This window comes from Ixodes scapularis, unplaced genomic scaffold (assembly GCF_016920785.2).
Source record: "Ixodes scapularis isolate PalLabHiFi unplaced genomic scaffold, ASM1692078v2 PGA_scaffold7__128_contigs__length_106722199, whole genome shotgun sequence".
Lineage (NCBI taxonomy): Eukaryota > Metazoa > Arthropoda > Arachnida > Ixodida > Ixodidae > Ixodes > Ixodes scapularis.
The window spans coordinates 2,361,994-2,384,121 of record NW_024609882.1 but is presented as its reverse complement, the minus strand read 5'-3'; the positions used below and the strand labels follow the sequence as shown (position 1 = coordinate 2,384,121).

The 22,128-nt window shown below is 47.3% G+C and overlaps 1 protein-coding gene across 11 annotated transcripts in view; it reads left to right on the top strand.

Annotated features, from left to right (window-relative positions):
• The window catches only part of LOC8028923 (nuclear receptor coactivator 1), a 369,377-nt gene that overhangs the window by 335,726 nt on the left and 11,523 nt on the right, over nt 1-22,128 (top strand). For 8 of the 11 annotated variants that reach the window (XM_042286436.1, XM_042286430.1, XM_042286431.1 and 5 more), the window contains 10 exons: nt 381-416; nt 3,728-4,046; nt 8,972-9,363; nt 12,659-13,117; nt 15,118-15,306; nt 16,015-16,083; nt 16,563-16,904; nt 19,422-19,860; nt 20,832-21,042; nt 21,737-21,833. In XM_042286436.1, the coding sequence (XP_042142370.1) occupies nt 381-416; nt 3,728-4,046; nt 8,972-9,363; nt 12,659-13,117; nt 15,118-15,306; nt 16,015-16,083; nt 16,563-16,904; nt 19,422-19,860; nt 20,832-21,042; nt 21,737-21,833 (2,553 nt within the window). The remainder of the gene's footprint in view (nt 1-380; nt 417-3,727; nt 4,047-8,971; nt 9,364-12,658; nt 13,118-15,117; nt 15,307-16,014; nt 16,084-16,562; nt 16,905-19,421; nt 19,861-20,831; nt 21,043-21,736; nt 21,834-22,128) is intronic. The other 3 variants (XM_042286439.1, XM_042286438.1, XM_042286435.1) reach the window with 1 other exon arrangement.

The following is a 22,128-nucleotide window of genomic DNA, read 5'->3' as shown; positions in this document are numbered from 1 at the left end:
AAAAAACCTGCACAGGTGCCTTGGGCTCCACCGTTCCGTGAGAGCCGGCTTGCTTTAACCACCCATTTCTTTCTGGAATTGGATGATTAGGACAATTATTGGTTTATATAACAGTATCCCTTTTAAGTTTGAGCGCTGTTGGGGTAGCTACGTGTTCAAGGTTATGCGTCTCCCTCATCACAGTAGAACACCGGAATTACCTCGAGGGAAAGGGGGGCAGTGTTCATTTCTGTCTTTGTGTTGTGTTTGTACTGTGTTTGTGGTGGTGTGCACACTTACTTTTTTTTATTTTTAGTTGCTGTTGGGTGCACTCTTATGGGTTGCACACACCCGATTGTGTTGACTGATTTCTTTCCCCCCTTTCCTGTTGGTCCGGATAGGGAGCAACAAGCATGCCATTTAGTCAAGAAATTAAGGTAAATGAACACATTGGCCCTCCCCTTTTTTGTTTGCACACATTCCTTTTTTTTTGGTTTTTAGGAGCATGTTTGTGGTGTCGTGTGTGGGTCGCGGTGGGTTCCCCTGGGTCCCTTGTTTGTTTATTGTGAAGATATAAAACATGAAGTTGTTCCTTGGCGGTTGTGACAGACGGTGCTCTATGCTACAGAAAGGTACAAACAACTCAATCTGCATGGATATTAAGGTTCTGTTACAGTGAAAGGCTGCCAAAGAAATCGCATGCTATGAACACCTCTATGCTTCACGCGAGCTTCATATTAATATATGCCCACTTTCTTTTATAGCATTTTTGTTTTAATTTTTAATTAAAGTGTCTGCATGAAGGAAAGTAAGAAGTGGATTTTGCTGAAGGATAGATTGGCCTTGCCACTACCACACTTTGGGTATTCGTGAAGTGTAGAGTCTGTGAGCAGGTTTCACTCGGAAGGCTTTGATACAGGGGATGTTGAGGTTATAGTGCAATGTCTTGCTGGACACTGTAGGTTTATTCTGTATCTGGAATAGTTGCATCCCCCTGGGGGCTAAACAGCTTTTGGCCACCGTGTATCACGAACAGATCAACAAACTTCAGCCGCCACAAGGTCCTTGACATATCCGCACCAACAAGTTGCCCGCCATCCTTTTCTCACGTCAGCGATCCAAATTTCTGCTGTCCGCGAGACAGGCTAACTTCCCAGAGGCCTGACGCCCGTCGACACGGGCTTTCCCACACAGACACTGCCACGCACAGATACGTAAGCTGTCGGCCAGTGTTGTGGATTCCCTAAAGATACACACCGTACAGCAGGCCAATGGCACAGCCACCTCGCCCACTCAGTGGGCGACAGACAATTTTTGCTAATCACGAAAACCTTAGAAAGTCTAGCTGATAGGACCATTGAGAATCGCAATGTGGCCATATACACAAGCAGGCACTGTGTATTGCTAACATGAATTATTTACACAAACCTGAAACTCAACTGTAAAGGTTTATTCCCATGTGCATCTTTTTCAATGCTCAATGGTTTAGCGAAACCAATATTTCGTGCAATCAGCTTGTTCATGCGACGAGTTTGATGCGCAAAATTTTGAGGTATTGAATTGCGAAAATTTTGCCAAATCTTGTCGTTTGCACCGGGAATATTAGGCATTTCGCATTAAAATGATATAAAGTATGCACAGTGTGAAGGGACCGTCTACTTTATTAATACCACTCGATAAACGTGGTTGGATTCAACTCGCTCAGTTTACTAGTCTTGCCGAATAGGGGAAAAAACTGCGAATGTCGAAGGATAGGCAAATGATCTCGAAGTATTTCGGAAATTTTTATATTACTAAAACAGTGGTTCTCAAATGAGGGTCCGCTGACTTTTTGGGGTCTGCGGACCCCCATTTGACAAAATCTCTCTCCAAAAGCGAGGAGTGCGCGCAACCTTTTTTGGAGATGCGCATCTTTTGCGGTCACTTTCACACGGCACATTTGTTTCGAGAAACTTTCACATATACCAGAATATTAATTCCGACGCCAGTATTTTCTTAGTGTAACTGAAACTATTTAGGGTAACTGGAGTATCGTGAATTACAGTAAAACCTCGTTATAACGAACTTGAAGGAGTGGTCGTAATTATTTTGTTATAACCATTAGTTTGTTATAGCCAATGTCCATTTCTTCCCACTATTAGCAAGCAAGGGGAATTATGATTGCTTTGTTATATCCAATAGTTTGTTATATCCCATTTTGTTATAACGAGGTTTTACTGTATCATATTTATTCAAACATAAAGCAATTTTTTTTTTTTCTGCTTTTTTTTTTTTTTTTTTTTTATAAGTTAGTGGTTTATCTATAGTCACAGTAAAAGAACTTGTTGGGTTAGTTGGTGTTGACTGTATTGAACCATTGTTAAAAGCACTAAAAAAAGACGTACACAAGATAGAAGCGCCCGTGTTTGTCTTCTATCTCGTGTACGCCTTTTTTTTAGCGCTTTTAACCATGGTTCAGTACTATAGTCACAGCCAAAGTAGGTTGACCTAATGCCGTAAGCGAAATTTTGCAGTGTAATGCATGCCGCTGCACACATTGTGGTGAAGCTCGATGCAAGCGCTGCAACGCGAGCACCATGACACTGAGACGCATGGTGCACTGTTCCAATAGTTCAGACGATGGCATAACCAGCGTTGTCGACGAGCGAGCTTCGGCTGGGTCACTGGGCGTGACGACAAATGAACGTTCGTCCCGATTCCTTTTCCTTCCGCCACAAACAATGGGGCAGACTGATTGAATACTCTCATTCTTCTCCTCCCCGAATCTTCTATACAGGAGCCAATCTATATTATCAGAAATGTGGTGGTTATCTTACGGTCTGGGGCGCGTCTCCGCATGGTGTGCTCGCCGCATCCTCGTCGCGCTCGTGTTGCGCCGTTGGCCACCACAAACCTGGTGGCGACGCAACGGCGGATGGAAGTGCATGCAACAGATGCTTGTTCCAGCGCAAGTTGCCCTCAAGTTTAACGGTCTGCGAAAGCTTCGGCAGCCACATGTGAGGGCACCGCAACAACAGCGACACTCGCGTTCAATGTGTGGAGCGAAAGCTCGCGCCGCAGAACCCGGGGTTTCCTGGTTCGAATCCCATCCCCGTCCGTTTCGACCCGGCGTCATACCGGCGTCGTACCGGCGTGCGGTTGCATATCGCCGCTGCATGATGCACGTTAAAGACCCCGGCAAGCAATTGAACCTCCTACCATCCGAATGTTCTGACGACGCAATTACTTGTTGTCGCTCGCATTTTTTGCTGGAATGTCTCCCTACAACCCGCAGGATCCCGACGACACAACACGCCTGCTCCCGTGATGTGTTTCGTTGCCACTTTGAGCCGCTTTCGGTGCACGGGGGGAATAGGACGCTAAGCGTGCCGGCCAAAGATACATCTCTAGGCTGGTTTGTGCAGTTGTGTCTGTTTATGACGAGAGAATGTACGAGCACCCTGGCACCGTCTACGAGGTGGACCTGGAACTGCATTTCACTGAAGCTAGGGTTTTGCAGCATTATTTGAGAGGTAAAATGTGCCTACTATTTACGAGGAAAGGTCGTTGTTGATAAAATTGTTGAGAGTTTTTCGAGCCAATAACGAGAATTGCGCAAGGAAATAGGAAAATGTACAGATACCCAATAGATGGTGCCAGCGTGTTCGCTCATCTAGTGCTGACTCTACCGACTCCTGTGTGCCTTGCAAGTCGTGCTGGGACTCGTGCTGACTCGTCTGGGCTCCCCTCTGGCCTTCCCACCCCACAGGCGCACCTGGCCGGCCAGAACCCGATGCTGGCGTCGATGCTGGCGCAGACCCCTCGGCCCGTGCCCTCGGTGCCCACGTCCATCGCCAACTCCATAGTTTCCCAGCTGCCCCAGGAGCGGCTGCCCAAAAACCTTGAGAAGAAGCTGATTCACACGCCGCCCACCAGCGCCGCCGGAGGGGTGGTTGGTCCGGGCGGAATTCTGCAGCCCCAGCAGCCCCAGCAGCAGCAGCAGCAACAACAGCAGCAGCAGCAGCTTCAGCAGCAGCAGGCGCAAGTCAGCAAACCAATCAGGACACTCCTGGGCCTTGGACAGCAAGGTATGTTGTCTTTGCCGGTTTCGCGTTGCACTGTGCTTTGTTTTTCTTTAACTCGGCGAAAGCTGTGACCACTGTGAGTCAATCGGGGCATCAGGGTATTGGGATGAGACACGTGACATATTGTTACGTTGTGTTCTCCCTTGGGGAGATCTGTCACGTGCCTTGCTTGGATTTCCTCGTGCAAGGCATAGCTTTCGCTCCTAACAAGTTGTGTTGAAATGAAGTATAGCATCGTTGCAAAGTTGGCTGGCGGGCGTTAAAGATGTCGCGCGGCCGTTGCGTAGCGTTTCCCTGGACCTGCGACTGCCACCTTCCGAAATACACGAGGAGCACCATAATTTATGTTTTGAAGTTATAGCATTTCTTATGTTTAGCAGCTTCACATACTTTTCATTTCATTTCATTTCATTTATTCAACCCTTAAAGGCCCAATGGGCATTACATAAGGGGGGGCAAGGAATATAAAATCAAAAATACAGAACACCGCACGAAGCGAAAAAAACAAACAAAAAAACACATCAATTATACATTTGTAAACGCTATAAAAATAGCAGGGAAAATCCACACAGAAACAAATGAGGTCAAAAATCACCAACATATCGTCTATGTAAGCACTCGACAAAAAAAAAAAAAAAAAAATTAAAAGAATAAAACAAAATAAGAAATATATAATAAAGTATAAAAATAAGGTAGCCAACTATGAAAACAATGTAGAAATCGCCTCACGGAACAGGCCGGCGTCACTAATGTCGACTATGGTGTTGGGAAGGTCGTTCCAATCGCGGATGCCTCGCGGGACAGCGGAGTTAATAAACGCATTAGTTTTACCGGTTAGGTGCTTGAAACTTTTGCTGTTAGTGGTTCGATGGGAAGATCTGTTAGGGGGCTCAAGAAAAGGTATATTATTATCGTGATAGTAGAGCTTATGGATGAGGCACAGAAGAGCAATTTTACGGCGGTTTTCGAGTAGAGGGAGAGAACACTGATCTTTTAGAGTAGAAACACTTATGTTATACGAACAACTCGATGTTATAAAACGTGCCGCTCGATTTTGGACGGCTTCAATACGTTTGGTTAAGTAGACTTGATGGGGGTTCCAGATTGGTGAAGCATAATCAAGTTTTGGGCGAACGTAAGTTTCGTAGGCTAGTTTACGGAGTTGAGGATGTGCTGCCTTGAGGTTACGCTTAATGTATCCGAGGGTTCGAGAAGCATTAGCAATTACGTTGTTAACGTGGGTGATCCATGAGAGGTTAGAAGTGAGGTGAAGTCCCAGATATTTGTAAGAAGAAGCAACGCTAACAGGCGTGTTACCAAGAGAATAGGGGAATGAGGAAAGGGTTTTTTTGCGAGTAAAATTAAGTAATTTGCATTTTGACGTGTTTAGGGGCATTAACCATTTGTCACACCAATTATGAATATTGTCGAGATCTCGCTGAAGGATTAGATGGTCATTTGGATGATTAATTTTTCGGTATAGCACACAGTCATCTGCAAACAAACGTATGTTAGAGGACAGCGAATCAGGAAGGTCGTTAATATAGATAAGAAACAGAAGAGGCCCTAAGACGGTGCCTTGAGGGACTCCCGAAGTTACGTTAGAAATGTCAGATTGAAAATCTCCATTGACAGTAAACTGAGAACGGAGAGAGAGAAAGTTTCGAATCCACGAGAGAGTTAGAGAATCAAGATTGAGCGAGGAGAGTTTAGATATTAAACGACAATGAGGTACGCGATCAAATGCTTTAGAGAAATCAAGAAATACGGCATCGGTTTGAGAGTTAGTGTTCATATTAACATGAAGGTCATGAGTGAATTCGAGCAGTTGCCTATCACACGAGAAGCCTTTTCGGAAACCATACTGATATTTATAAAAGAAATTGTGAGATTCAAGATGTGATGCAACATGAGAGAATATTATATGTTCCAACAACTTACATACAACACTAGTTAATGATATGGGACGGTAGTTTTCCGCTGAATGACGATCACCGCTTTTGAAGATCGGAACGACCCTCCCAATTTTCCACTCATGCGGGATGCAGCCGGTGGATAATGACTGTTGGAATAATAGACAGCATATTTCACCTGCAACTTCCTTAGTATTTTTTAATATCTGAATTAATTGCGTCGACTCCAGCAGAGGTGGAAATTTTAAGTTTATCTATCAAGTCTACAATCCCTGATGGTGTTATCAGAATAGGCTCCATATACCTAAAATTGAGCTCTGGTACGGAAGGTACGTTCAAAATATCCTCGTTTGTAAACGTTGATGAAAAGAAATTATTAAAAACCGAGCGGCATTCGGCATCGGGGATAATATTACCGTCGATGCTTGTCAACTGTATTGAACGGGATGGCTCGTTAGGGGAAATAAGCTTCCAAAACTTTTTTGGGTTGTTCTTTAATATTGTTGGGAGGTCGCAGCTGTAAAATTTGTCTTTAAAGAAACGCAAACTATTAATATAAAGTTTGGCCCAGGCGTTATAGTTAGACCAAGCAGTTTCAGAATTATAACTTTTTGCCACCTTAAACAGTCTTTTCTTTTTGTTACTCATTGTGTTCAGAGTTTTATTATACCATGGTTTATTGCTGTTGGTACGAATGCGAACACGTGGAACAAAGGTAGTAGTAAGTTCGAGTAGCTTATTTTTAAAAAGACTCCAGTTGTCACCAACTGTACGACAAGAAAAACCCATAACATTAGATTAAAAAAACTCCAAAAGACCAGCATTAATCTTATCGAAATCCGCCTTATTGTAATCCAATATAAATTTGGAACCAGTAATATTCCTACTAGGTGCAAGTGATACAGTCATATGAATCAGCTTGTGATCACTAAACCCGTCGATGACAGAGACAGACTTAACTATCTCAGGGACTGATACCAGACAAAGGTCAAGAATATTGTTTACACGTGTCGATTCATTTATCATCTGAACAAGGTTGAAATCAAGAGTTAGATCGACAAACATCTGCGCTTCTTGGGAGGATGAACTTAGAGTAGACCAATCGACGTTGGGAAAATTGAAGTCGCCGAAGAGAAAAATATCGGCGTTGGGAAAATCGGCTTTTAAAACAGATAACAATTTCTGTAGTTCACTACAAAACGTTCCATCGCAATCGGGTGGCCTATAACAAACGCCAAGAAGACACATCGTCACGTTTGAATATACCGAGACCCAAAGAATTTCAAGATGACTATCTACATGAACACTGTTAGTACGTAGGTCTTTCTTTGTCGCAATTAACACCCCCCCTCCCCTCTTATCTAATCGATCCCGACGATAAATCTCAAAGTTGAAACTGTTATTGAGTACTTCGTCATCATTGTGTTCTGGCTTCAGCCATGTTTCGGTTAGTACAAGAATATCTGTCTTTCTATCAGTTATGAACGCGCTTAGTTCGTCTCGCTTGGAAAGAACGCTGCGTATGTTAGTGAAAGATATAGATAGGCTTTCCTCACGTCGTGTGTTTGCAGAAAAAGAAGGCTTTGTACAGCGCGCGGGATTAGAGTTGCACTTGCGTTGCTATCTGGATTCCTTGACAGAACCAGAAGCGGGGTCATATTCAAAAACCTTGTTATCGATTCTTAGCTTGTCAAAGCGAAGTTTGAAAGGAACCTGTTTTACTTTCGCGAATTCAAGCAGTTTATTTCTTGCGGTACGCACAGTTAAAGAAAAATCTTCCCTGATGGCGAAAGACGAGCCCTTTAATTTGTACCCAGAGCTCAATATACCTTCTTTGTCTTTAGACCGCAAAAATTTAACGATAATGGGACGATCTTTGCCGGGTGCAAACCTACCCAAGCTTCACATACTGACTTGGGTTTTAGCATTGCACATGTTAGTGTGTCAGATAGGAACCCTGGACTCGAGGCACAGATATGTTTGCGGTATGGCTTAGTTACACGATTGCTTTCATTGTACAGGAGATGGTACGAGGTTTACTTTTTAGTAAATTTACTCCCCTCCAAACTCTGTATGGTTCACATTAAAGGGCAACTCCGCTTAATTTCAAAAATTTTGAGAGAGTGGCCGATTTTGCTTTTTGAAGCACTCAAAAACAATCCCCAATCCTTTGTTTCACGAAAAATAAAAAATTTTTCGTGTAATTTTACTCTAGCCATGATCGCAAACCGAAACCAAAACGGTGGCAAACCCGGACAACATCGTATATTCGGCATCACTAAGCATGTACACCCACGTGATATACAAGGGGAAGAAGGAGCTCCCCTCATATCAGGATCCTCCTTTGTGCCTCCTGGTTTAGCACAGGTGTAGCTTTTCTCCTCCCAGAAGATTATAGAAGATTAACCTATCACTCAAAAGTCTTACAAAAGCAGCTTCCCTCTCCTCCTTTTACATGGTGTTCAAAAGTATGCAATGTGACGTCAGTGCAAGGAGCCTATACGCACTGAACACACAAGCTGCGCTCAACGAGGAGCGCCGGGCCGGCCGAGCGCGTCACTCACGTCTCTCACGGCGCTGGCGCCACCCGTGCTCTCCCCAAGAAAGAAAACAAAATTGAAAAAAAAAAAAAAAAAGAAGCTGTACATGCTTGATGACGTCGCGGACGTGCCGGGAGAAGGAATTTGGAGGAAGCGGAAATGCAGCCGGGCAGTGTTGTCTGGCCCACACGTCTCATCCAAAACCAGCGGATTCATGCTTGTCAAACTTTGACAGCGATTTTAATGAACTTCTAGGCGGAATTCCGTCGTAATATTTGCCATGGGGGTTTTGTAGATGATAACGAAGAGAACTGTATAGTATTGCACTACTGGAAAAAAAGCGGAGTTGCCCTTTAAGCAAATTATATTTGAAATATGCAGCAAGTCACTTACTTCTTGCCACACTGCTGCCAAATGCATGCCAAGGTCCACCGTAGGCACTCACGAACGAGATGGTTTTTTGTACTTTTCGCAGACGGCACCATGACACTGCAACAGCAGCAGCAGCAGCGGTCGTTCGCCGGCGGGGGCTTGGTACACCAGCAGCCGAGCCCCGTCCAGCAGCTGTCCCCTCTTCAGCACCACCAGCAACAGCAGGGATTCCTCAGCAAGATCCTGATGACGGGGTCGGAGCCCACGCGGAAGCCTCAGCAGCAGCACTACCTGGCGTCGTCGACGTTTTCCGTGTCCCAGCAGCAGTCGGCGTCCGGACCGACGGGCAGCAACGCGGTCCTTTCCGAGCTGCTGGGCGAGTCAAGGATACCCGCAAGCATTGTCAATGCAGTCAATGCCTCGTCCGTGACGCTGGTCAGCAGCGGGGGCGGCGCCGGTTCGGCCGACCTGCTTCTCTCTCAGGTCCTGGACGACGTAAGTTTAGTTACTGTTTTTAACGTGAAACATTCTTTGGCTAGGTGTTCGGCATTTTCCGAAGCCCAGATAAAACCGTGGCCGTGAGGCTTGACGCCGATTGGTTGACGGGTGGGAGAGGAGGAGGGAGGTGCTCAAAGCTGATTGGTTGATGGAGAGGTTGTGTGACCAGAGGGGTAGGTGAGGAGGGGCTCGACCACCTGTGTGCACGGAGGGAGAGGGGCTAGAGAGTATGGAAGGCTCTGGAAGATCGCCGGGTTTATCGGCCCCATTAATGGTATTGTCTCTTCGTTCTAGAAACAGCTATCAAGTGTACACGGGGTATGCGTTAAACCATCCGATGAAGACTGCCGTGATTGTAGGCATCTGGTGTCTGGAAGCTTGGAGTATAGCTAAATGTTTGTGATGCTAGGACATTTTACGTATCGAACACATTTGTAGCAATTTTTCATACACTTTTAATTGAAACTGCAATTATCAAATGAGGTGGTGGTTGGGGAGGTGACGCAAGGCATGTACTCCGCGCAACACTGTTAGCGCAAACAGAATATCGGCGCCCTTTCGCATTTTACTTTGGAAAGGTATCGGTGGGCATCAGATTTTATTGCTTACGGCCTAAAAATTCCAAGTTTTTCTTTTAAGAAGTTTGATTTTGAAGTTTCATTTGTGTCCGCGGCATAGTTATCTTGTTTTCAATTATTCTCAGTGTGCAAGTGACGGCAGAAAATGCAGAGTGGCGCAGCGCATGCATGGACTGTCGCAATGTTGACCATTCTTTTATCTCGGAATTGCTGCATGCTCGCTATGCTACCCTTGTTGGAAAGATCAACTCCTCTATTTTTGGTGCTGATACCAGTGATCGTTCGAGGGTAAGCAAAGGCACTGGGAAATATTTGTGAGCCCAATCGAAATTTACACAATTTTGTGGCAACAAATGCTACGAGGGCCCGTATTAGCCAAAATAATGAAACACAAGCTCCTATTGGGGGCCTGGGCACGTCACGTCGCATGCTCGTTAACTTGGCTCGCTCGCTCATCCCAAATTAGTTCTCATTTGGAAGCCTGCTTTGCTGCCGCATTGGTCTCTAGTTTTCTTCGTGAACTTTTCCGTACACTTTTTAATGATCGTTTTGAGGATGTCCGGGTTGAAGTTGCGAACACGAGAAAGCTTTGGCCGCCACTCGCGATTCAGGAAATCACGAGGACGGAGCGGTTGAAAGCAAGCCGCCGCAGATGACAATGTGCTCGGATCGCCGAGATTATTGCCCGTTCCATTGGAGCCTGCATTAACGTTAACACCCGAGAGTGCTGCACTTTACGACTTGGACACGCTTACTGCTCTTGAGCGGAAGATTTGTTTTCTGGAAGCAAGCGAGAACGACTGAAGCACTCAGGTTGCCGAGCCTCTCGAAGAGCCCCGTGGCAACAAGGCAGCCGGCCACCGTTTGGTGGACATGCCTTGTATATGAAGTTGGGTGGAAGCGCTGCTGTGCTTGACTTGCTGCACTTGATGCCAATGTGATGCCGGAGCTCATCCAACGTTTATTGTTGATTGCTCTATCTGTGGAGTCGTGGTCTACGCCACCGCTCTCATCGAAGATCGTTGGCACGAAACTATGTGAAGTTGCCGCACAGTTTGGAATCGTCTTGCGCAACTGGTGCATTGGCATTACAAAGCTAATTGATTTGTTTACTCAACTGAATGCCCTTGTGTCGATGCACCTCAAATCATGTCGGAAGGTCGCAACAAAGTGCATGACGCAGCTGTACGAGCGAGTGTTACACGTAGTTCACGCACTGCACAAACTAGTTTTTATGATATTTGGTTGTTGGTGAGGAAACACGATGCTCTTTATGCATGAATTGTGCGTCCATTAAATTGCAAATAACTGATCTTCCTTGCACACACCAGCGTGTCTATTCTTCTTGTAAATGTGGAAATTTGTAACGCTCTCCGAAAAGCCAAACCTTTTTTGAGGTGAAGACAAGAATGGCAAACAGCGGGTCTTTTATTCCGTCTGCCACGTGAAGTTGCAAATCTTCTTTCGTCCCGAGTACCTACCGTATTTACACGATTGTAAGTCAACCCCCCCACATTGCACATCAGCAAAAAAAAAAAAAAAAAAAAAAAAACTTCAGGTGCACATTTTACTGCGGACACGGGAGAACGGGAAAGTATCTGTTTTGAAAGCCGAGCCTCCAACACTCGATGGATGCCTTCTGGTGTGCTTTGGCTGCACATGCACACGCGAGGTGCATGATATGGCCAGGCGTTATCGAAACTATGAAGTTCACGCTGGAGGACAACTGAAGCTGCTCACCGTTGTTCTCACTCCGTCCAGGACTAAACTACGACTCGTCCACATTGGTGATATCAGTCTCGTCGTCATCACTGCTACATTCTCGAAGCACGTCGTCAGCGTCGTCCAACGAAATCTTGCGCTTCGCAAATGACAGGATCGACCGCATTTTCCGCGCTTGCTCGGCGATCGCGTTGCATGTCACGGGTAGGGACCGATTGCACACTTTTGCGGCGTACGTTACAAACCTGACTTCCAACTTCGGAACCAGCCTTTGGCCTACAGAAGCCTCTTTGTTTGCCGTCACAGTTTAAGATCCCGCGCCACTGCAGACTCCACTTAAGCATCACCCGCTCCGACGGGTCGAACTTGCGTCCAACAGCGCAGTTGTTGGTTGCTTCTGAGTAAAGAATGGCCATAAACGAGCACCGAAGGCCTAAACTGCCCGGATCACGCGTGTCAATACAAAAAACAAACAAAAAACATAGTTAGCGCTCCAGCATGATCTCGCCACTCGATCGAACGATTTTCTACCGTGAATCGTACGAAAAACTGCGAAGAGAAGCCGCAGAGTGAGTGTGCCATGAGGCTGTTCCAGCGGCCTCCGGAGTGGCTCTTACAAGAAGTGTCGCCACCCCCCGGGACTCAGGCGTGCCGTGCGCTGTTCACCGCCGTATATTCGGGTTAATTTGCGATTCGCTATCAATGATACTCGTTCGCGCAAATAAAAAAAATAATTAATTTTTAAAATGAGCACACAGAATAGTGCAATACTAGAGGTACAGCCGGCTGAACTCGTAACAAGCCGGGGTGTTAATGATATCGCGATTGTTTGCCGGTGGTGGAATGCTTTGGTTCGATTATAAGTCGACCCCCCACTTCAGACTTTTTTTTAAATTGAAAAAAGGGTCGACCTACATTCGTGTAAATACAGTACTCTTAAGATAAGATCATTATAAACTGGTTATAAAGTCTGCTTTCACAATTTGTCGCAGGTGTGGAGCTTACAGCAAGAGTTCCAGCTGGGCTGCAACGCAGAGAGTGCGAGCGGCGCTTCGGAAGAGACTGTGCTGCTCCGCCTGCTGGAAGAGGTCCTGGACAACAGCACGCCTCCGGTCACCCTGGCAGCCGCCCCGTCTCCCACAGACCTCAACGAGAAGATGGCCATCAGCGCCATCCAGCAGCAGCTGATGAGCTTCGAGTCGTCCTCGGCGGCAGTTGCTCAGCAGGCCCCGCTGTACGCCCACCACCCCCCGCACCCGCAGGGAGGCTACCAGGCGCCACCAGGCTACGCGACGGCGCAGAGGCTGAGGCTGGCTTCTCAGCAGCAACAGCAACAGCAGCAGCAACAACAGCAACAGCAGCAAGGGCTGAGGCCAAGCCACATGCAGTACGCGACGGCGGTGGCGGCGCAACAGATGAGCGCAGCCAACATGGCCAATGTGTCTCCGCAGGTGAGTCTTTGGGAGCCGATTCCTTGCTTGGAGTGTTTGATTTTTAGTTTATCTTTGGGGTTGTACGGTACCAGAAGAGGGTGGTGCACAAAACACAGGGAAGGTAAAGGTCAAATAAGCGCATTATGTCTCCTCGGAAAATGGAGGAGTAGTGAGCGCTGTGTGGGTGGTCGGTTGAACAACACCCATAAGTGGATTTGAAGACTGGTTGTTTGTGGTGGTCACTGCCAGGGTTGTAATTACTTCAAACAGGGTGTCTAGCGACCGGGAGAACTGGGAAAACCGGGAATTGTCAGGGAAATTTTAATTACCGGGAAAAGTCGGGGATATTGTCAAAAAGCGAGCCCAGTCAGGGAAAATGAGCCGGAAATGCCATTGAGTGCCCCGAGCAAAGACTTGAGGACTTAGGGACAGAAAAATAGGCAACAAATTCTGCTTAAAGCGAAGCGCAGGTTCTGCTCACCCGATGTTAAGTGTGCTACCCGATGCAAATGGAGCACCCGACAAATCTAGTCCAAGCCTTGGATTGGATTGAGGGCGCGACACTAGGTGAGATCAAGTTAGAGCTACTAGATTTAGTAACAAATGGAAAAGCCGCAGCTCCCAATTTAATCCAAGCCGAAAGTATCCGAAAGTGTGCATCTGGCGGCCATGCCGCCATGCTAGCCATGCTGCCATTCGGTAATTGACGTGCGTCATTGGGCGTTGTGTTTTCATCGTGTTTCTGGAAGTGGCCTCTTCACTGACGATATCGGCGGCAAGAAAGTGCTTGTTTAATCCGGACTGGACAAACCCGGATATTTCGGAATATGAAAGTTGGATCATGTCCGTTAAAAATTATCCTCACAGTGCTCAATGCTCAATTCCATGTGTTGTAATGGTCTTATACAGTAAAACCTCGTTATAACAAAGTTGAAGGAGCGGTCGTAATTATTTCGTTATAACCATTAGTTTGTTATAGCCAATGTCCATTTCTTCCCACTATTAGCAAGCAAGGGGAATTATGATTGCTTTGTTATATCCATTAGTTTGTTATATCCCGTTTTGTTATAACGAGGTTTTACTGTATATTTAACTGCCTCTACAGTGGTCAGGGAATTTTGCCTGAAATTGTCAGGGAAAACCGGAAAAAGTCGAGCAATTTTAAAATAATTGGCTAGACACCCCGTTCAAAGATGTACTTAAGATACTGTTAGTTCTGCTGCAATGTACCCAGCCAGTTCAAAGAAAGACAAAGAAGCTATTATCCCGTTTAGTCGCCCCTGAGGAAGAAACGAACTGTTTCGAAACAATGGGACAATTTTTTCGACTTTTTGGTTGGCGTATTTCTTTATTCTTTACATTTAAATTCACCCAACCAGGCAGATATCTGCCGAACATGTTTACCTTCAATGTACCCAGTGTATGCATCCGTGTATAGTACGCCAAACTTGCACTATTTGTGTCTTCGGCAAAATGGACGGCACCCAGCAGGAAAACATGGAACTGGCCGGAACAGCACCTGTCACAATTTCTGCTCGTCTCTTGTGGCTTCCGTAATTTCATGTTGTCAGTTGTTTGCGCAATAGAACAATTGTCCCGGTGACCCTCTAACTGTAGTATCAGCTTGTTCCCAGGTTACCCTGCACACAACCTACGCAACCGCGGGAACCAGACATCTGCGCTTATCAGTGTTCATCAGCACTGTGGAAGGACAGTGGGCAGTCCTTTCCTCCTTTCCTGGAAGAAAGTCGAGCCTCTAAAAGCTCGCTTATGCCCACACATCGCCGCAGTTTCGAAACGTGGAGGATAAAAAGTGGGGCAATTCATTTTGAGTTTAATGCTTGCTTGCTGATGATGCCCCAGCGTTCTGCGTTGAGCTGGCACATCGCGCGGCACGGCCATATTTGCGCGATGGTGGTGTTAGGTTGCTGGGGCTGTGACTACTAAAACCATCTCAAAATTCTGAATCTTTTTTCATTTGTGGCAAAATGAAACGGATTGATGGATTGGCGGTGCAGATGCGTCGCAACCTGCTGGAGCGCCGGCAGAAGATCTTCCTTCAGCAGCAGCAGAAGCGGCTGCTGGCTCAGCAGCAGCAGCAGCAGCTGACGATGCAGACGCAGCAGCAGCCCCCCGATCCCTTCCCGCCAGAGAACATGAACGACTTGCTCAACCACACCGTGGCACCTCCCAACATAGCCATCCAGGTGAGTCACCTGCACTCCCTTGCTGTACAACCCCCCAAGCTCACAGCCTAGGCTATCTGCTTGTTGGATTGGTCGTGAGTCTTGTCTTATCTTATTTTTTTTTAAAGTGAAAGAAAATAATGCCACGGTCCTTAGTTAAACTATACTTACTGGCCTGAAAACTTTGCCAGTTCGTGCCCTAGTAAATTTTGTCACCACAAATGGCGCCAGTGTAAAAAAAAAGTGACAAGAATTTCTTTTTAAAAAGTGAAAGAAAATAAACTTAAAAAAAATTGTAGTAAATAAAAAAATATTATTTAAGCAGATATAGCACTTTTTACTTGGCGTTTCCAATTGATCCATCTTTTCGACAGCTCTTCAAGGCTTTTACGAAACAGTAGATGCATCCACTACTTTCTCTACGGCCGCTTCTCCGGGTGAACCGATTGGTTGACTCCTAACATTCGCAGCTTGCCTCTTATGCCTCAGTGTGTCCCTAGGAAAAACATTTCCATTTCTTGACGAAACGAGTCCAGACCAGGTAATCTAGGGACCATTCTTTTGCTGCGTAATCACGCTCCCTCTGGTGAAGACGCATAGAGATCGGTCAGTGTCGATAAGGAGGAGGCAGCCGATTGGTCTATGGCTCCCACCGTCGCCCAGCTTGGGTAGGCATCGACAAGGGACCCTGTGGTGAATCCTAAACCGCCGACTGCTTTGTCCTTGCAGCAGAGCTACCAGCTGGGTCAGGCCAAGGACCCCGTCCTTCAGGAAAGGATGAAAATGATAATGAAGCCGGTAAGCGACCCGCAGGAACCCGCTATGAACTCGCTTGTCAGACCTACCGGTACCGCACATCGCGCAGATAATGAGATTCCTGTCGGACGTTGCGTGACGTCTGACAGGAATCGAGAAGGTGGGCGATGTTTGGGAATTGTTTGGATATTTAGCTAAAAAAAAACAAAAAAAAACTGAATGGGTAATTTTTCGGGGAGAGGCGTCCTTAAGAAATTTTACGGTAGTAGTTTTAGGCATTGTCTTTTGATTGAAATAACCTAAAAATATTTGAACGAAACTTTTGCCATAAAATTGGGATTTTCTCGGAAACAAAGTCCGCTATGGGAAATGTTACCTTATATCTGTGTTTAGCACGCAAAATTACGGCATATTTGATAATTCAACATAAATTAAGCGAGAAAGGGAACAGAAACAAAGTTTAGAAACTGGGGTTTGAGCCGGTGTTTAAATTGAAGCGTGCACCCGTTTCCGGTCCACAGCGGACGCCGACCTCGATGCCCGGCGGGGACGGGCCCCAGCTGTCCCCCCGGTTCGGGGGTGGGGTCCTGAGCCCCCCCCAGGCCCCGCTGCCCCCCCAGCAGCCCAGTCAGCAGCCGCACCAGCAGCTGTCCCCGGGCCAGCGCTACTCGCCGCAGCAGCCCTTCCCTAGTCCCCTGCCGTACCCGAGCCCGGGCTCCCCGCACCTGGCGTCCCCCCAGCAGACCCCAGGGGGAACGGGGGGTGCCCTGGGGGGGGCCCCTCCCCAGTGGGGGGTCCCAACCCCCAGGGGTCCTGCCTCGCTCCAGCAGCAGAACCCCATGCTCAACGCCCAGCTCTCTCAGGTGGGTGGGCTCTCTCTCTCTTTGCGCTGTGTGGGTGTGACTGTCTGTCCGTCTGCCGTTGCCCTAAATGATGCCTAGAAAATTCAGTACAATGGCCTTCTAGGTTACCGACACACCCGCCATTTTATTTCCGCAGGACATCACTGTTTGAGTACCATACAGTGTAGACCGCATATAACGTATGTCGCGGGAGTCGCGAAAATCCGCACTATATGCGGTACCGCGCTATAACCAAAACATAAATTTTTTCAGGCCAAAATGCATGCCATCAGACAAATTACCTTTGTAAAAGAATTTATTTTATGTTGGATGACAAATAAAGCTTAGTTTGAGGAAAGTCTTTTTTTATTTCACCAGACTAGTACACTTCTCTCTCAAGTATGTCACACATTTGGAAAGAAATGAGTGCCTTTTGCCTGGCGCAGCCTTTTAACGGCGTCGCAGGTTGCGGACGGACGTTGCGAGCGTTCAGGATTGCTAACCCTAATCACTTTTCTCCGGCGATGAAAACGTGCGAAAATTTGCGTCCTTTATACGGTACGTGCCAGTAATACCTTCAACTTGAGCACAGGCATGAAATGCTCCAAATAAGAAATTTGGGCGATGTTCGAAAACACAAATGCTTAGAAAGCACCACTGTAGTCGAAGTAAACAAACACGACGACACGGGCGTTTCTGCCGTCTTGAGAGTGCCGCCACAACATCGCCGCACGAGTAGGTGGATCTTCCCTTCTAGTATGTGCTGGGTTATCATAACGACACACGAGGAAAATTCACAGTCAAGGACAGCGCTTTTACGTTGAACGATGAGCTTCTACCACGCCGTCTACGTAGACGATCAAAACCGACGCCATGTTTGCGAATAGAAGCAGCCGGCCTGCCCGCGACCGGCATGCAACGCGCGCGAACGCTTCTCCTCGATTTGCGATTGTTTTCAACGCAGCGGAGGGACGCACGCACGTGAATGCCACGTGCGTGCGTCCCTCCGTCGCTGTGGCAACTGACGCCTCTCTCTTCGCTTCTCCCCGCTTCTTCAAGCAACCTCCTTGCCCCGCGAGTGCCACTTGCGGCTCGCGCCGTTATCTAGTGTCGCACAGGGAAACGTGCTCTCCGCGTCGGTCAGTCGGCGCAGTCGCCGTGCTGTTCCGAAAACCGCATTATAACCGGTATTTCCATTCGCGCGCCTGCATTTTAAGCGGTGTGTAATTACATGGAGTTTTATGGGAGGCGAACCGGTGGTTTAAAAAAGTCGCATTATACCCGGTCCTGCACTATAAGCGGTTACGTTGTAAGTGGTCTATACTGTATTGGAGCAGGGATATTCATTAGATCAGGGGTTCTCAAAACTTTTTCGTCCCAGGGAACCCTAGCAAGCCTCAAAAAATGCCAAGGACCCCTGCCCCCTTGTTACCAACCAATAATACTAGGCAACAAAGGCGTTTAGATACTGAACAAGAGTTTATTGCACTGGAAAAATAAGACAAAATGGAGGACTACAAACAGAATAAGAAGGCAGAGGAATTAACCTGGTCAACAGTGTAAAATATATATACTGTATTTTCCAAGCTATAGTTCGCACCTGGTGTATAGTTTGCAAAAACAAATTTAGTCCAAAAACAAAAGTTTATGCTTAGATAGTCCGCACCCAGTGCATAGTCTGGACGCCGTGCACAGTCCGCAACTGGTGCTTAGTCGACTTGAAAATCTCTTACACGGCACACCTTGACAGATGTCTGCTCTCCTAGCTCACAAAGAAGCTTGTACTATACATAAATCATTGTTAACATACTCTTTCATTCACGAATTCCGTCACGTCTCGTCACAATGAACAATCTTGAAATACAAAATTCCTGTATAGCCTGCACTGCCAGAAATTTCAGCTTTTAAACATGTATAGTCCACGGACTATAGCCCGGAAAATACGGTACCTTATAGTGCGAAGGGTGAGGTTGCTTTGCCTCAACACCAGCTCAATCCATGGCTCAGTCCATGGAGGGTTAAACTAGGGGAAGGGGAGGGGGGGGGGGGGGGGGGCACTGCTATTTGGGTGCTCGCAGAACCCATGAGACCAGCTCGCAGAACCCCTGTGCTCTGTAGAGCCCAGTTTGAGAACCCCTGCATAGATGCATTAATCCTTGGATTCTGGGTTTAAGCCAAGGGATCCTGGAACCTCCTCTGCCCCCCCCCCCCCCCCCCCTTGCACCTAAGGAAAGTGGTTTCCCAGTCACTACTTGAGGCAGATCTGAGCCACTTGCTGATACATGACTATGTGCCAGACTAGTCTCCAGTGTGTTCATTATTGTATACGAGGCCTCTAGGCACCTTCTGCTTTACTACATAAATGCCAGGACCGGGAGGGGTTTCTCGGCTGCCAATCGAAGCAAAAACAAGTTCTTCGAGATCGAAGAGCTGAATTAATAGTTGGCACGGGCATAGGAAAGCTCTAAAGTATTTCGTTGTTTCTGGACATAGTCGTGAGGCATTCCTAACGACCTTGTCGCCTGACTTCTCGTGCAGGGTACTTTTGCCGCACAACAGGCACGTTTCGTCAACCAAGTCAGGCAGCAGCAGCAGCAACAACAGCAACAGCAGCAGCAACAACAACAACAACAGCAACAACAACAACAACAACAGCAGCAGCAGCAGCAGCAGCAGCAGCAACAACAGCATCATCAGCACCAGCATCAGCAACAGCAACAACAGCAGCAACAGCAACAGCAGCAACACCAGCAGCAGATGGTTGCAGCGCTGAGATCCCTACCCAGCCCCGGGAATGCGGGGGGCGGGGGCGGGGGACAGACCCTCTCCCGGAACCCGTCCCCGTTTCCCCCGGGAGGGGACGGGTTTCCCCCGTCTCCCGTCGGGGCCCTCTTCTCCCAGAGGGGGCCCTCTCCCGGACCCCCGCCGGTGTCCCAGCAGCAGCAGGTGCGGCTACAGAGGACCATGTCCGTGCCAGGTGGGGTACCGCGATCCTCTCTCTCTCCCTCTGTGTCTTGCCTTCGAAAGCGTTGTTGTCGGAAATCTTTTTTCAACGACATGGACCCCTTTTGAAAGTGTGCCGTCTCTGTTGGGAGGAATCCCCCTATAATGGCAGACGCACGCGAGCTCCTTGCATTCGGTTGCACCTCGGCTGCACAAGCGCTCGTGCAGAGGGAGTATGATGTCAAAGTTGCCCACTTATGCCTCCGGCCTTTGGGATTACCTTGACTATTTGTGGTAGTCGTAGGCTTGCACGTTCCATGGTGTCAGTTGTCCAGCATCTGTGCAGGGGGTCGGATGATCTTCCACTGATTGTGACACGAGTTTCAAGGGGGGTCTTTTGTTTGCAGTAGAGCTGCTGCTGTTCCAAATGGCATTGTTTGAAACAAGAGCACTTCCTGTGAACCAGTTTTACAGCTAACTGCACCTAACCAACTTGCACATGAAAATGTTCCAAACAGAATAATTTTGAATGAACCTGCTTCAGATGGGGCTTGTTCCAAACAAAATTATTTTCAGTGCAGTTGTCTTGTTGCAGATATTTTCCTTACAACAATACCGTTTGCAATAAAATCATGCAAAATAATACTTTTCTGTGATTAGTGTTACACTGAGGTTGTTCTTGGTGAACTTTCTGTGACCACGATAGCTTACCCATAAATTTAGGGATTGTGAGTTTTGGCAAACTCCCACTTTTTTTTTTTTCATTGCGAAGGCTTGGTCATCTTATGTTTTCTCAGAAGAAGTGCACCCCATTGTACTGCCTTCGTGGTAAATTACAACACATTATAAAGGAGGATCTAGAGAAAGTAAGGAAACAACTGGTAAACAACGCCAAAATTTCTGGGAAAATTGCCCTGCGTGAAGCTGGCCTCAGTGGGCATTCTTGTTTGTGTCCTCCGCACTCTTTCCGCGCACGTGCTGACGTGACGTCTTGTCTTTCCGCAGCCCGGGTGAACTCTCCGCGAACGCCCCAGCAGAACTTTGGTGGTGCCGACCCCCTCCTGTCTCCTCCCGGGGCCCAGCCCCAAATGTCGCCGGGGGCCAGCTATTCAGCGGGCGCACCCACAACCTCCACCCCCATCTTCAACCTCGACGCATCGCCTCACTTCAGCTTCGATCAGCAGGCCCTGCAGATTTTTTCGACGGGGAGTGACAGGTGAGCGGAACGCAGTCCTGTTTAGTTTTTGATTTTGTCGTTTCCTAGTTTGGCATGTCGCAGTAAAAAACCTCATTAAGATGCTAATCCGATTGGTGGGTCCTCAAACATGGAACCTCTCCTTTGCGAAGCCAGTTCTTTTTGGAAAACTTAACTGCATCGGTATCTTCGTGATATTTATTATAAAACGGGGCACTACATGGGGCCCATAGAAAGGCATTGGAGATGAGCCTTTTGTTTTATAGTGATTGTGTCTTCCCATAGTGCCAGTTTTTTTGTGACTTCTGTTTTATGATGAATCAGTACCACATAGCCCAGTTTTCGGCACTTCCCAATGTGCCATCGACCAATTTTTTGAACTTGAGAGGATTGTGTCGGAGTTGGAATAATCGAGCATTTCGAAGAAACAATTTTAGCTGATCAGTGTTTCGAGGTCCCATACGAGTAATAGAAGCATTTACCATATCCACATCTTTGCTCTATCAGTCTCTACGGCAGATGGGTTCGACGTTATTGCAATACAGTCGCCGACCAATTTTTGGCACACATCCAATTATTAAAACAATTTCAATTCCGATTATTAAAACAATTTCGAAAAATCGGTTGTCGACTGTAACCGAAAAAGATAAAGTGCCCTATTTCAGGAGAGACGTACAAGAAACTGGGTGAAAACGAAGTTGCACGTCCGTTTCAGGAGTCGAGGGGCGGGCGGTGGCAGCATGCCCTCCGAGTATGTGCGTCAGGAGCTCAGGGCCATCGTCGGGGCAAGGACACAGCAGCAGCAAGGACAGGTAAGGCACCTGCAGGCATCCCCGTGAGCTATGGCCGGGTCGTCCTTTGTGGGACGCAACCGACTGTGGTCACTGCGGGCGTTGGGAAGAGACACCCCGCCATTCACACCTTGTCGGTGACTATGGACGGAACTAAGCCTTTAGGCACTTCCTTTCACAATCTAAAAGGCAGCTTTTGCAGCATTTACGAGTTCGCATCGATGCTCTGTTCTTGACGATTAAGGACTTGTATCGTTGGCGGGATTCCTTCATGCCTATGGTGAAAGAGTGATGCTTAAAAAATTCGGAATGGGCC